Below are 13774 nucleotides of genomic sequence, written 5' to 3' on the forward strand. Positions count from 1 at the left end.
AAAATGAAAATATATATTATAAAAGCATTAACAATACTAAAGAAACGGTTTAATGCAGTGGTTGTCAACTTGGTCTTCAATTTAGAAGACCGAAGTTTGACTCCTACTCGCTGCAATCCATTTTTCCAAATTTCTCAACCCGCATGCTGACGTCAGCATGACGTCATCAGCACGCAGATTGACCGTTGACGGCATCGGTTCGGTTCTGATCCGTGTGGGTTTTGACCGGTTTAAATCGGTTTGATCGGTTCGTACCGATTTTGACCGTTCCATTTTCTTAAGCGGAAAATATACCAAATTGGACCGATACAAGATTCGGTTCACCGATTTTTTGGTCGAACCGGCTGGTCCGATCCAGTTTTTACAACTATGAGATAAATAGGAGCAAACATTTAAATATGAGAATATAAAAAAGTTGTATCTTGATCATATTCTCACAATGTAACGAAATAAATAGTCATTTCTGGTTATTAATAATTTAGACGCTGATAAAATTGATCATACAAACAAAAATTAAAATTACATTTATGAAAAATAAATTATATTTGACAAAATTATTCAATCATACCTAATTTTTTTATTAATATCGTTAAAAAATGAATTAAAATACTCAAACTACCTCTGTCTTATTATCTTCCTCGTTTCAACTCTATCTTTATTTTTTTTTGACACCACCATTGTTAGCCATCTGAAAAAAAAAATTACATCATTCTAATTTCATTATTGTTTACGTCTTCTCCCTCACCACTATTATCTCCTGCATCTTCTTTTCATTTTTTATTCTCAAAAGAAAAAAAAAAGGAAAGTAAAACTCAGATCAGAAAAAAGGCAAGACGGAGCTGACGACAATCTTCTCTGACAACGCATTCTTCCTCCTTTCCTCCTTTCCTCCTTTCCTACTTTAACGGTTTTCTTTTTCAAATCTTTCCTCTCTTTCGTGTGTGGAGCTTGAGGTGGCAAAGGCATGGACTTTGGTGGAACACCGAGTGCTGCTGCACCATTCGCTATAGATGAGGGATGTGGTTTGTTTGCCCGTGATAACTTGGATTTAAAATATAATTGTAGCGTGAACATCTTTAAATTTGGGTCATAGTGTAAGAAAAAATTTAGTGTAAACTTATCAAACTTCATTCTAGGGGCCTTGAAAGCAATGATTTCATAAGGTTCAACCGCAAACAAAAGATATTGATATATTTTATCAAATGGTTGCACCTTCTGCTCATAAGAAGATATAAATCGGTAACTTGGTTTTGTTAGGTCTTCAATCTCAGGATATTCAATCTGAAAAATTAGATATTTTGCTTTGTCTCTGATCATATTGCTTTATCACTCGATATCCAAACCGACCAATCCTGACTGTTTTGCGAATGAAAACTTTGCGCTTGTGAGGTTAAGGTTGAGTTGGAGCATCTTTAGCTTCAGGAGCAGCATGCTTCGCTAAATTGGTTTGATGGCGTTTCCCTTGCATATGAGCCAAATTGGTTCAATGTCGGCGGCGATGGTTCTTGTGTGTATGTGCGCGGTGGTGGTTCAAGTCACCGCTGATGTGGTTCAATGTTGGTGGTGGTAGTAGCCGTTCGTGTGTCTGTATGGCTGGTTTGTTTTTAAGAACGGAACAGACAAGATACTGATAGGCAAAGATACAAAATTTTGTGTTCTTGTATTATGTTTGGCAATAAATTAAAATAAATTATAAAAATTCAATTTATTCTTTTTTTTTCATTCAAAAAATTTGAGATGAAAAATATAATAATAAAAAATATAATTATAAAAAATTAACAAGAATAATGAAAAAAATAAAAAGTAAGTTGTATCTCTTGTTAGTGTTTCTGTGTCTTTCCTATCAGGATGGACACAAAATACACTAATTCAGTGTTTCTGAATACATTGTCTCTGTCTATGTCTCATCTGTCAAACACAATTTTGTGTCTTTGTGTTCCTGTCTCAGTGTACTATTTCTGTAAACAAATACAGCCTATATGAAGTCACTGTTGTAATTTAATGTTGGCGGCAGTGGTAGTAGTTTGAGTCACGTTTTTGGCCTTTTCAATGTCGTCAGCGACGGTGTGTGTATAGCAGTGTGGTGTGTGTATGTGTGCAGCTGTGGTTTCGGCTACCGCTACTGTAGTTCAATACCAGTAGTAGTGGTGGTGGTTTGTCTGTATGTAAACTTGTTTTTTGAGAATGGTTAACAATGTAAGGGTGGTGGCAGTTATTATATAACCTAACGAGCATCCAATTTAAAAAATTAATATACACAATACAATTATTCCACAGGACAATTCAATTACTCTTAAACAATATAATCATCAAATGTTTAATTCTATATAAAAGTTTTTACTTAAATAACACAAACACAAATAAAATATTGTGATATAATGTTATATTTATATATCACTAAAATAAAATTAGTTTTTATATAAACAAAATTGTTAAATTAATAATTGACGATCTTAACTCAATGGTAAAGACTTTTTACATTAAGTGAGACGTCTTTTGCATTAATAAAATCTACTCCGCACTTAACACTACGTCACTACTTGCAGAATGAGATTGGCAATCCTATCTGACCAGATTGGATAGGTATACATGGGTCAGGCCACACCGGGTTTGGCCTAACAAAGACCCGACTCGAAATATATACCGGACTTAAATTTTAGACCCAAACCCAACCCTAAATCCGATGAAACTTACACACCTTCGAACTGGGTGAAGATCGAGTCTTTAGCATGTAAAAATCTTCAAATTTCTAACCATTATTTCACAATTAACGTAATAAAATTCATTTAAAAAATTATAAAAAGAAAAAACTTCAAATTTTCAATTTCTACTGTTTTGTTCTCTTCATTAATTGGTGAAGGATCTCCTTCTCCCATTGTTCGTATCCTAAACAAATAAAATCAAGAGTTAATTAGAAATTTCTCTTAATTTTAAGGTAAAAAATCATATACATCTTCATTAGAAGTTAATAGTTAAAAATTTATAAGTAATTTGGCATATTCGATTAAATTGATATATAAAAATTTTTTACTATCAAATATCATCTTATGAATTCTCCACCAAATTTTAAACCTCTAATGTCTAAACTATCTATATCCACTGTCCATAATTTCTAATGTTCGTCCACTCCAAAATCCCAACACTTTTATACACATTATAAAACACAAATCTATTTTAAAAACAAGACAAATACACACAATAAACACATAATTTTTCATTCAACACCATCATAATGTTCCTATGTTTTCTATTCTATCAAAATCATAAATTTTAATAATCAAAATTTCTAATAAGAAATTTCAATAACAGAAAGAATAATAAAGACTTAATCAAAATACTAACAGGAAGATGGTTACGATGGAAAAGTTGGCGGCGACGCTGTCAAGGCTTGAAGAGAAGGACTGAGAGGGGACTGAGATCTGAAGGTGGCACTGTGGCAGGCTTAGAGTGCGTAGAAGAGGGCTTGTGAGGCATAGAAGCAGTAAACTGAGTGAAGCTTGTGAAATGAATGCGTGCCCCCTAACTCAAGTAGCGAAAATTAGAAACTATGATCCCCCACCGGGCCGGCCCAGGTGACATGAGCTATGGTCCAGTCCCAGTTTCGTCTCCCATTTTGGTTTTATTTTTTTTCTTGGGTCATTTTCGGGCCACTTCGAGTCTGTGCCAACATGTCCCAAAAATCTTTGGGTCTGTGATGGATCTTTGGGTCGGATCGAGTCTTGTATACTCTTGGAATTAGATACTCACGGATAAGATATATGTTGTCACTCTTATAATAATGGTAGTGTTAGAGATAAAAAAGAAAGATTAAAGATAATAAGATAGGAATACTTTAGGTATTTTAATTCATTCTTTAACGAAATTAATAAAAAATTAACGATTGGATATTTTTGTCAAACATAATTCATTTTTTTATGGATATAATTTTAATTTTAATTTTTTAAGGTTAGTTTTATCAGCTCCTAAATCATTCATGGTAAGAAAATGACTATTTTTTTCAATAAAACACTTAGTAATTATGAAGATAGATTTTTTATTACATAAAAATAATATACAAAAATTCAATACAAGAACTAAGATAATGTAAACTTTGTAAAATTTGTGTGTCTTGAAATTTTTTCTTTAAGATTTATTTGTAGAGGAAGGTTTTAAAATAAATAATAGTAAGATATTATTTACATAACTCATTTACTAATTAGTTAAAATACATTATGAAAATCTATATCCTATTAGTTGATAATATTCCATAATCCATTATATATAATAACACTCTATACTCTATAATATGATGCATGATAATAATCATTTTATAACAAATATAAACTGAAAGATTCAGGCTGATGGATTAGGAATGGCAATTTTTTTTATGAAACTAGGGATGGAAAAAAGCTAGCAGCCTGCAGTTTGACTTAGTTTAGTCTGATTTGACTTGCTATAAAATAAGTACATATTTAAATTTTTTTTAAAAGTTTTAATATGTTAGTAGATCAGATCTAAAGTTATTAATTAATTTTATTGGCCTGTCAAACTTGATTAAATCTGTTAAAACATAATTAAATATATAAATAATTTATTATTATTAATTAATTATGAAATATTTTAAATTTATTATATTTTATTATAAATATTTTTGTATGTTTTAAATACTTTAAAAAATTAAAATATTTTATAAATATTAAATATGACATATTACATAAAAATATTTTTTTATTAAAAAATAATTTTTTAAATAATATTTTTATTCTTGTAAAATAAATTATCAGATTTTTTAATAGACTTTAAGTTAGACTAGATTAAATAACAGGTCAGATCTTAGGGGTGTTCACGGTGTGATTTGGTTTGATTTTAAGGAAAAAAGTCATCCGATCCGAACGCTTAATTTATGTGCGGTGCGGTTTGGATTGGATGAACTTTTTTTGAAAATCCGATCCGATCCGATCTAATTACAAGCGGTTTGGATTGGTTTGGATTTGCGGTTTTTAAATAAAAAAATTAAATATATATATAAAGTCTTAACATCAAATTTTAAATAACTAACAATGATATAACAAGTCTTAACAATATCTTAAAAAGCCAACAATAACATAACAATAGAAATAAAATTATAGGTTAGTTAAAATAAATAAATAAATAATATTTTGAACATAAAATATTTATTAAATAATAATAATACATGAATAATAAAAAAGTATAACAAATTGAACATGTTATAAGTATAATTGTAAATATAATAATAAAATAATAACATTATAGCATATTGTGCGGTTTGGATTGGATTGAATCGGTTATGAAAAATAGATTCGAAATCCGATCCAATCCAACGGTTTGCAAAAAATAGAATCCAATCAAATCCAAATTAGTGCGGTTTTAATCGATTTTCAATTTGAATTAGATTAAATAAACGGTTTAATTTAGATCAGTTTAAATTTAAATACTCCTATTAAATCTAATACTTTATAAATAACTTATAACAAACTATAAATTAAAATCAGGACAATTAACTACATAATAAATTAGGCCTGTTAAAAATAAAATCTAGCCTAACTTAACCTATTTTCGCTCCTAGATGACACAGATATCCACAAAAATTTATTCGTCGAAGAACAAATTTGAGAGCTATTTTCTCCCCGCTCTCGCGGGGGATGGATATATGTTTAATAAACGTGGCAAGGGACAAGTGGTGTGGATACCCTTTTAATTGTTTTTAGCTTTTTGTCACGGCCTTGGACACACTCCAACGCTACCGTGCCGGCACTCGAACTTACTCAACCTCTTGAGCTAAGACCAAGTCAGCCTAACCCTCAATACTTAGCAAGAAAGCTAAGAACACAAGAGAACACAAGAGAAAGGAAGCTTGGTGGAAAGAACACTTTATTGCTCAAGTGTTTGTTACAAATGATTCACACACACCCACACTAACTCTTACCTCCTATTTATAGCCATCCACCTCCTCAATGGATGGATAGGATTAAATCTAATCAATGGTCTAGATTAATCATCTAGAACCTTCTTTATAAATATCTATCCTACTACTACTTTCTAAATACTTCTAGATTGTTCCATACAACTCTTCATACTTTTATATCAATCCACACTCTTCTAGAATATTCCATGATCTTCTAAAGTCTTCTAGAACCTTCTAGGGTATTCCGGGACCTTCTAGAACATTCTAGAATGTTTCGGAACCATCTAGAGTATTCTCAAATACTCCAGAAAACTATACAAACACTGTTAAATCTAACCTTCTAGAAATTTACCGTGACATTCTCCCCCACCTAATGCGCAGACGTCCTCGTCGCGTTCTGTTCATGATAGCGCTCTAGGTGTTCTTGGAATTTCCACAGATCTTCACGAGCTTCCCAACTAGCTTCAGTTATCGGGAGCCCTTTCCACTTGATCAAATATTGAATACTTGGTGGTACCCATCTTCGTCTCACAACGCGATTAGCTAAGATCTCTTCGATTTCTTTATCGAAGGATCTAATCACCACAGGCGGAGCACGACTCGAATCACCTCTACTCGGTTCATCTTGGTCTTCGTGATATGGTTTAAGCATACTCACATGGAAGACCGGGTGAATCTTCATAGAGGGAGGAAGTTGTACTTTGTAAGCAACCTCCCCAACACGTCTAATGATCTCAAATGGCCCTTCGTATTTGCGGATTAAGCCCTTATGAACCTTGCGAAAGGCTTTGAATTGTTGTGGAAGAAGTTTGATCATTACCTTGTCTCCCACTTGATAGCTTGCATGCCTCCTCTTCTTATCTGCCCATTTCTTCATCCTCTTTGCAGCTTTGTCGAGATAAGAACGAGTGACATCTGCTTGTTCTTCCCAAGACTTAATCATATGATAAGCTCCAGGGCTCTTCCCTGAGTAAGAGGAAGAAAGAGAGTGAGGTGTAAGCGGCTGTTGTCCAGTCACAATCTCGAGTGGGCTCTTCCCTGTAGACTCACTCCTTTGCAGATTGTATGAGAATTGGGAAATGTCTAGGAGTTTTGTCCAATCCTTCTGATTAGCGCTTACAAAATGCCTCAAGTAACACTCAAGTAAGGCATTCACTCTCTCAGTCTGCCCATCGGTTTGAGGATGGAAGCTTGTTGAGAAATGAAGCTCCGACCCAAGGAGTTTGAACAACTCTGTCCATAGTCGTCCTGTAAAGCGTGGATCTCGATTACTAATGATGCTCTTAGGCAATCCCCAGTACTTCACCACATTCTTGAAGAATAGTCGTGCTGCTTCCTCTGCAGTGCAGTCAGTAGGGGCGGGTATAAAGGTAGCATACTTCGAAAATCGATCCACTACCACGAGAATAGATCCAAACCCCTCAGACTTCGGTAAAGCAGAAATGAAATCTAGAGAGACACTTTCCCACGGTCGCTCTGATAGAGGCAGAGGTTCCAACAACCCACTTGGTGTCTTGTTTTCAATCTTATCTTGTTGGCACACAAGACAAGTCTTCACATAACTCTCCACTTCATCTCTCATTTGAGGCCAATAATAAGAAGATTCAATGAGTGCTAAGGTCCTTCGCTGACCTTGGTGACCAGCTCACTTGGTGTCGTGGCATTCTCTTACCAACTTCCTTCTCAGATTTTCCCACTTAGGAACGTATAATCTTCTCCCTTTTGTGTAGAGAAGGTCGTTTTCTAACCAAAATCTTTTGGTCTTACCTTCTCTAGCCAACTCCACCAACTTCTTGGCTAATGGATCGTGATGCAACCCTTCCTTGATGGTATGCACAATAACTCCTTCAACCATAGAAATGGCCGCCAACTTAGCCTTGCGACTCAGCGCATCTGCTACCACATTAGTCTTGCCTGACTTGTATTCGAATTCGAAATCAAACTCAGCCAAGAAGTCTTGCCACCTAGCTTGTTTGGGGCTTAACTTCTTTTGAGTTTGGAAGTAGCTTGTAGCCACATTGTCTGTCTTGACGATGAAGTGTGAACCAAGCAAATAGTGACGCCAAGTTCTCAGACAATGCACCACCGCGGTCATCTCCTTCTCTTGGACAGTGTATCGCCTCTCTGTATCATTCAACTTGCGACTCTCAAAGGCAATAGGATGTCCTTCTTGCATCAGAACTCCTCCAATAGCGTAGTCAGAAGCATCAGTGTGGACTTCAAACACCTTTGAGTAGTCGGGTAGTGCTAGTACTGGTCCTTCTGTGATAGCAGCCTTCAACTCATCAAAAGTCTTTTGACACTCCTTTGACCATTCCCAAGAGTGGTTCTTCTTGAGAAGATCAGTTAATGGTGCAGCCTTGGCGGAGTATCCATTGATAAACCTCCGATAGTAATTAGCCAACCCAAGGAATGACCTCAATTCGGATACCTTGTTTGGAGGTTCCCACTCTTTGATAGCCTTCACTTTTCCTTGATCCATGCAGAGAGTTCCATCTTTAATGATGTGTCCCAAGAAGTGGACTTCGTCCCTTGCAAAGGAACACTTTTCCTTCTTCACATATAGGTTATTCTCTCGCAAGATCTTGAACACGGTTCGTAAGTGTTCTACATGTTCCTCCAAAGTATTGCTATAGACAACAATGTCATCCAAGTAGACCACTACAAACCGATCAAGGTAAGGTCGAAAGATCTCATTCATCAAGGTACAGAAGGTCGCAGGAGTGTTGGTCAAGCCAAAAGGCATCACCAACCACTCATACGATCCATACCTCGTGACACACGTGGTCTTAGGCTCATCACCATCGGCAATTCTCACTTGGTGATATCCTGACCTCAAATCTAGCTTTGAGAACCACTTAGCTCTACCAAGTTGATCAAACAAATCGGCTATCAAAGGAATGGGGTATTTGTTCTTGATGGTTACCTTGTTAAGTGCTCGATAGTCGATGCATAGTCTCAATGAACCATCATGCTTCTTTTGGAACAAGACTGGTGCGCCATAAGGTGCCTTCGATGGACGGATGAACCCAGCATCTAGCAAATCCTTGAGTTGCTTCTTCAACTCATCGAGTTCTGGCGGTGCCATCCTATAAGGTGTTGAGGCGGACGGCTTTGCTCCTAACTCCAATTCAATCTTGTGGTCCACCTTCCTCCTAGGTGGTAGTTGTTTTGGCAACTCGGGAGGCATCACATCCTTATTTTCTTCAAGGACTTCCTTGATTTTGGGAGGAACGTCTTCTCTTTCGGATGTTGACTCCTCTTGTAATAGAGCCAAATATGTAGTCTCTCCCTTCTTGAACCCTTTCTTGAGTTGCATGGCAGATAGTATCGGTGGTCCGCCAACTTTAGATACTGTAGGGACCATGCATGAAGACCCTTTCTCCATGACGCATACTACGTCGTAGTATGGCATAGGTATTATATTTGCTTTCCTTTGCAAATCGGGTCCGATGACTATTTTAAAATCGTCCATGGGTGCTACTGAGAAATCCACAAGGCCCTTCCAAGAACCAAGAGTCATCTCAACCCCTTTTGCTACTCCCTTAAGGGGTTTACCCTTGGTATTCACGGGTTTGAACCAGCCATTCTTTTCGGTGATCTTCAACCCAAGCCTCTTTGCTTCATCAGGTGTGATGAAGTTGTGTGTAGCACCAGTGTCGATCATAGCCATGACGGGTTTTTCATTGATAAAGGCTTTGACATACATCAAGCCTTTCTTTTCTGCAATGCTTGCCTCTTCGGCCTTCACAGCATTTATGTGTTGGATAGATCCAACACACTCAGTTACTTGAGTTTGAGCTTCTCGTTCTTCAGCGATAGATGCCAAAGTCCCTAGCTTGGGACAATCCTTCATTTGGTGTGGTCCCTTGCACACGAAGCATCCTCCTTTGGGCACGAAAGCCTTCTTCTTTTCTTCGTACTCTTTTTTTGAAGAGTATTTTCCTTCCTTCTTGGTTGAGAAACTCTTCCCCTTGTCTCCCCCACCTTTAGCAAAACTAGGCTTGGAGGAAGACTTGGGTTTAGAGTCTCCCCTATGATACTCAGTGAGTGATTCGGCCACCACGATGGCCTCATCGACATCCTTAACATTCCTTCTTTGTAGTTCTTGCTTTGCCCAAGGTTGGAGTCCATCAATGAAGAAGAACAATGCATCCTCTGATGCTAAGTTGGGGATTTGAAGCGTGAGAGTAGTAAACTCCTTTACGTAGTCGCTAATCGTACTCTTGTGCTTCAACTCCCTCAACTTCTTCCTTGCTTCATAAACCACATTCTTAGGGAAGAATTGTCTTTTCAATTCCCTTTTGAAATCTTCCCATGTGGCTATGTTGCAAGTACCCTTTTTCATATCTACGCACTTTCTCCTCCACCACAAAGTAGCATTATCAGAAAGGTAGAGAGCTGCAGTGCGTACCTTTATTGCTTCTTCGACCACCCCTTGGCCTTCAAAGTACCTCTCCATTTGCCATAGGAAGTTCTCCACCTCTCGAGCGTCCCTCACGCCCTTGAACTCCTTTGGCTTTGGGAGATCAATCTTTGTCATCTCCCTTATAATGGTTGGTCGAGATTTTGCCTCCTCGAACCAAACTTGAACTTCCTCAAATAGCTTCAAGGAATTCTCAAGCTTCTCTTCGATTTGGAGCATGTTTTCTTTGAAAGCATCTAGTTCTCCTAACACGTGAGCCTCGAGGGTCTCCTTGTCATGTTCTATCCTTTGGAACCGCTCATCCATAGAGGATAGAATATTTTCCAACATAGAAACTCTTTCTTCTAAGAAGTTAGGGTCCTTACCTCTAGGCTCACTTGAAGAACGTACCTTCTTGCCTCCCCATTGAGAAGGAATAGTATCCCTTCCCCTTTGTGACTCAACATGCTCCATGGTGATATTTGAAGCCATACCCACAAACCACTTGTGCTCCCTCTCGAACCTTGCTCGGATACCAAGTTGTCACGGCCTTGGACACACTCCAACGCTACCGTGCCGGCACTCGAACTTACTCAACCTCTTGAGCTAAGACCAAGTCAGCCTAACCCTCAATACTTAGCAAGAAAGCTAAGAACACAAGAGAAAGGAAGCTTGGTGGAAAGAACACTTTATTGCTCAAGTGTTTGTTACAAATGATTCACACACACCCACACTAACTCTTACCTCCTATTTATAGCCATCCACCTCCTCAATGGATGGTTATGATTAAATCTAATCAATGGTCTAGATTAATCATCTAGAACCTTCTTTATAAATATCTATCATACTACTACTTTCTAAATACTTCTAGATTGTTCCATACAACTCTTCATACTTTTATATCAATCCACACTCTTCTAGAATATTCCATGATCTTCTAAAGTCTTCTAGAACCTTCTAGGGTATTCCGGGACCTTCTAGAACATTCTAGAATGTTTCGGAACCATCTAGAGTATTCTCAAATACTCCATAAAACTATACAAACACTGTTAAATCTAACCTTCTAGAAATTTACCGTGACATTTTGCATCAAAGCTACACTTATAAAATTGTGCGAAAGTAATTGTTTTTATTTTTTAAATTTGTATATTTGCATTTAAATTAAGTTTGGTGTTGTAATTTTGAACATATTCTAATGCTATAATGTTAGTACTTGAATTTACTTACTCTCTTAAATTAAAACTAAATTAACTTAATCAATATTTAGCAAAAAAATTAAAAATATAAAAAAAATTGATAAAAAATATTTTATTACTAAAGTGTTTATTATAAATAATTTACATACATTAATTTAAAACTTTTATTCTTTATTTATAGTCATTTACTTTCTTGATAAACAGTTAGGATTAAATCTAATTAATAGTCTAGATTAAATATTTAAAATTTTTATTACAAATATTTTACTGACTACATTTATCTAAATACTTTTAAATTATTCTAAACCACTCTTTATACTTTTATATATATTTACACTTTTCTAAAATGCTATATGACATTTCAAAATCTCATAGAATTTTGTAGGATTTTTAGAATCTTCTAAAATATTTTAAAAATATTTTAGAACCATTTAAAATATTTTTAAAATTCTAAAATACCGTACAAATACCATTAAATACAATATTCTAAAATTTATTGTGATATTGAACTTAGAGTCTTTAATTTTTTGGGATTGATACTAGATTATTATAAAATTATAAACAAAAACAAGTTAAAAGAAATGAAAGATAAATAATATTATTTTAGAATTAATTTAAAAAAAACTAAAATATCCTTTAAAATTAAGATTATTTTAATTTGAATTAAAAATTTAATTTAATTTTAAAAGAAGTAAAATAAGCTTGTAATTAATTTTAAAAAGATAAAAATATCTTTTTGAGAGATTAAAGTTGTTTGGTTGTTTTAAAAATTAAACATTTATATTTAAATTAAAAAGATAAAATTATTATTTATGTATTATCTATTATATCTATTATATATTACTAAAATTAAATTTCTTCAATTAACAGCATAACTGACGTGATATGTTTTTGATATATTTTTGAAGGTGTTTTTTGTTTATGTTATTTAATTCATTTAAACGCATTAATTAATTGATTATTTATTTAATTTAATTAATATTAAAATCAAATTATTTATTTTTTATAACATTAATTATAATTAATCAATTATAATAATTCTTTTATTTGATTAGAATAAATGAAATAATTTTATTTTAATTTGTATTAATTTTTTATTATATATATTTTGATTACTAATTTTAAAAAGTATTATAATTATTTATTTATTTGATTTGATTGAGATAAATATTAAATTATTTAATATTTTATTTGACCATATATTTTGTTTTAGCTAGAATAAATAAATAAATTTATTTTAATTTGTATTAATTTTTTTGCTTTATATATTTTGATTAATAATTTTTAAAAATGTTATAATTTTTACGTGACATATTTATAAGATATTTTTATTTATTTAATTTAATTTAATTCAAATATATGTTAATAATTCAATTTATTATTATGTTAATGTTTGAGTCGTTGTTTACCAAAAATTTCTCTTCTTTTCTTTATCTTGAATAATTTGATTCTAAATTTTAAAATTTTATTCATTGTTCATATTTATTTTAATATCAAATTTAATATTTTTTGTAATTTATTGTCTAATAGCTATTTATCTATTATCAATTATATGATTGTAAATTAAAAAATGTAATTTTATTTATTCTTTTTTATTTTATCTATTTTTATATTTCATAACTTATCTATTATCTATTTTCTATTATATATTATTAAAATCAAATATTTTCAATTAATAGTATAGTTCACCTAACATGACGACGTTGAAGGTTTTTATTATTATTTTATTTGATTCATTAAATGCGTTAATTAATTGACTATTTATTTAATTATATTAGTTATTTATTTGACTGGAATAAATAAATTAATTTTATTTTAATTTATTTTAATTTTTTTGTCTTAAGTATTTTGACTAATGATTTTAATTAAATGTGTTATAATTCATTATTTATTTAATTTGATTGAGATAAATATTAAATTATTTAATATTTAGTTTAACCATATTTACTATAATTAATTAATTATATCAATTATTTGATTTAATTAAAATAAATAAATAAAATTTATTTTAATTTGTATTAATTTTTTTGTCTTATATATTTTTATTGATAATTTTTAAAATTGTTATAATTTTTGCATAAACATAAGATATTTTTATTTATTTAACTTATTTTATTGAGTCAACAATTATAATTAGTTTATTATATTAATGATTTAATTTGATTAATTCAAATAAATATGATAAATATCAATTATAATTAATTTATTTACCTTACGAAGATAATAGTAAAATTAGTCCCTAAAAGATGGAGCGTTCTCTAAATTCGA

At 32.9% G+C, this 13774-nt stretch overlaps 1 protein-coding gene across 1 annotated transcript; it reads right to left on the bottom strand.

Annotated features, from left to right (window-relative positions):
- Positions 1–7528: 7528 nt before the first annotated feature.
- Positions 7529–11011, bottom strand: LOC140184655 (uncharacterized). The gene has a single exon (XM_072236632.1). The coding sequence runs from the start codon at positions 10800–10802 to the stop codon at positions 7551–7553; it is 3252 nt and encodes a 1083-aa protein (XP_072092733.1). The 5' UTR covers positions 10803–11011; the 3' UTR covers positions 7529–7550.
- Between the last annotated feature and the right edge of the window lie 2763 nt (positions 11012–13774).

Source organism: Arachis hypogaea, chromosome 5 (assembly GCF_003086295.3).
Source record: "Arachis hypogaea cultivar Tifrunner chromosome 5, arahy.Tifrunner.gnm2.J5K5, whole genome shotgun sequence".
In the NCBI taxonomy this organism is placed as follows: Eukaryota; Viridiplantae; Streptophyta; class Magnoliopsida; order Fabales; family Fabaceae; genus Arachis; species Arachis hypogaea.

What these genes read in the sequence shown, in the direction of transcription:
- LOC140184655 (XM_072236632.1), bottom strand. Translation starts at nt 10,802, where the DNA reads ATGGCTTCAAATATCACCATGGAGCATGTTGAGTCACAAAGGGGAAGG.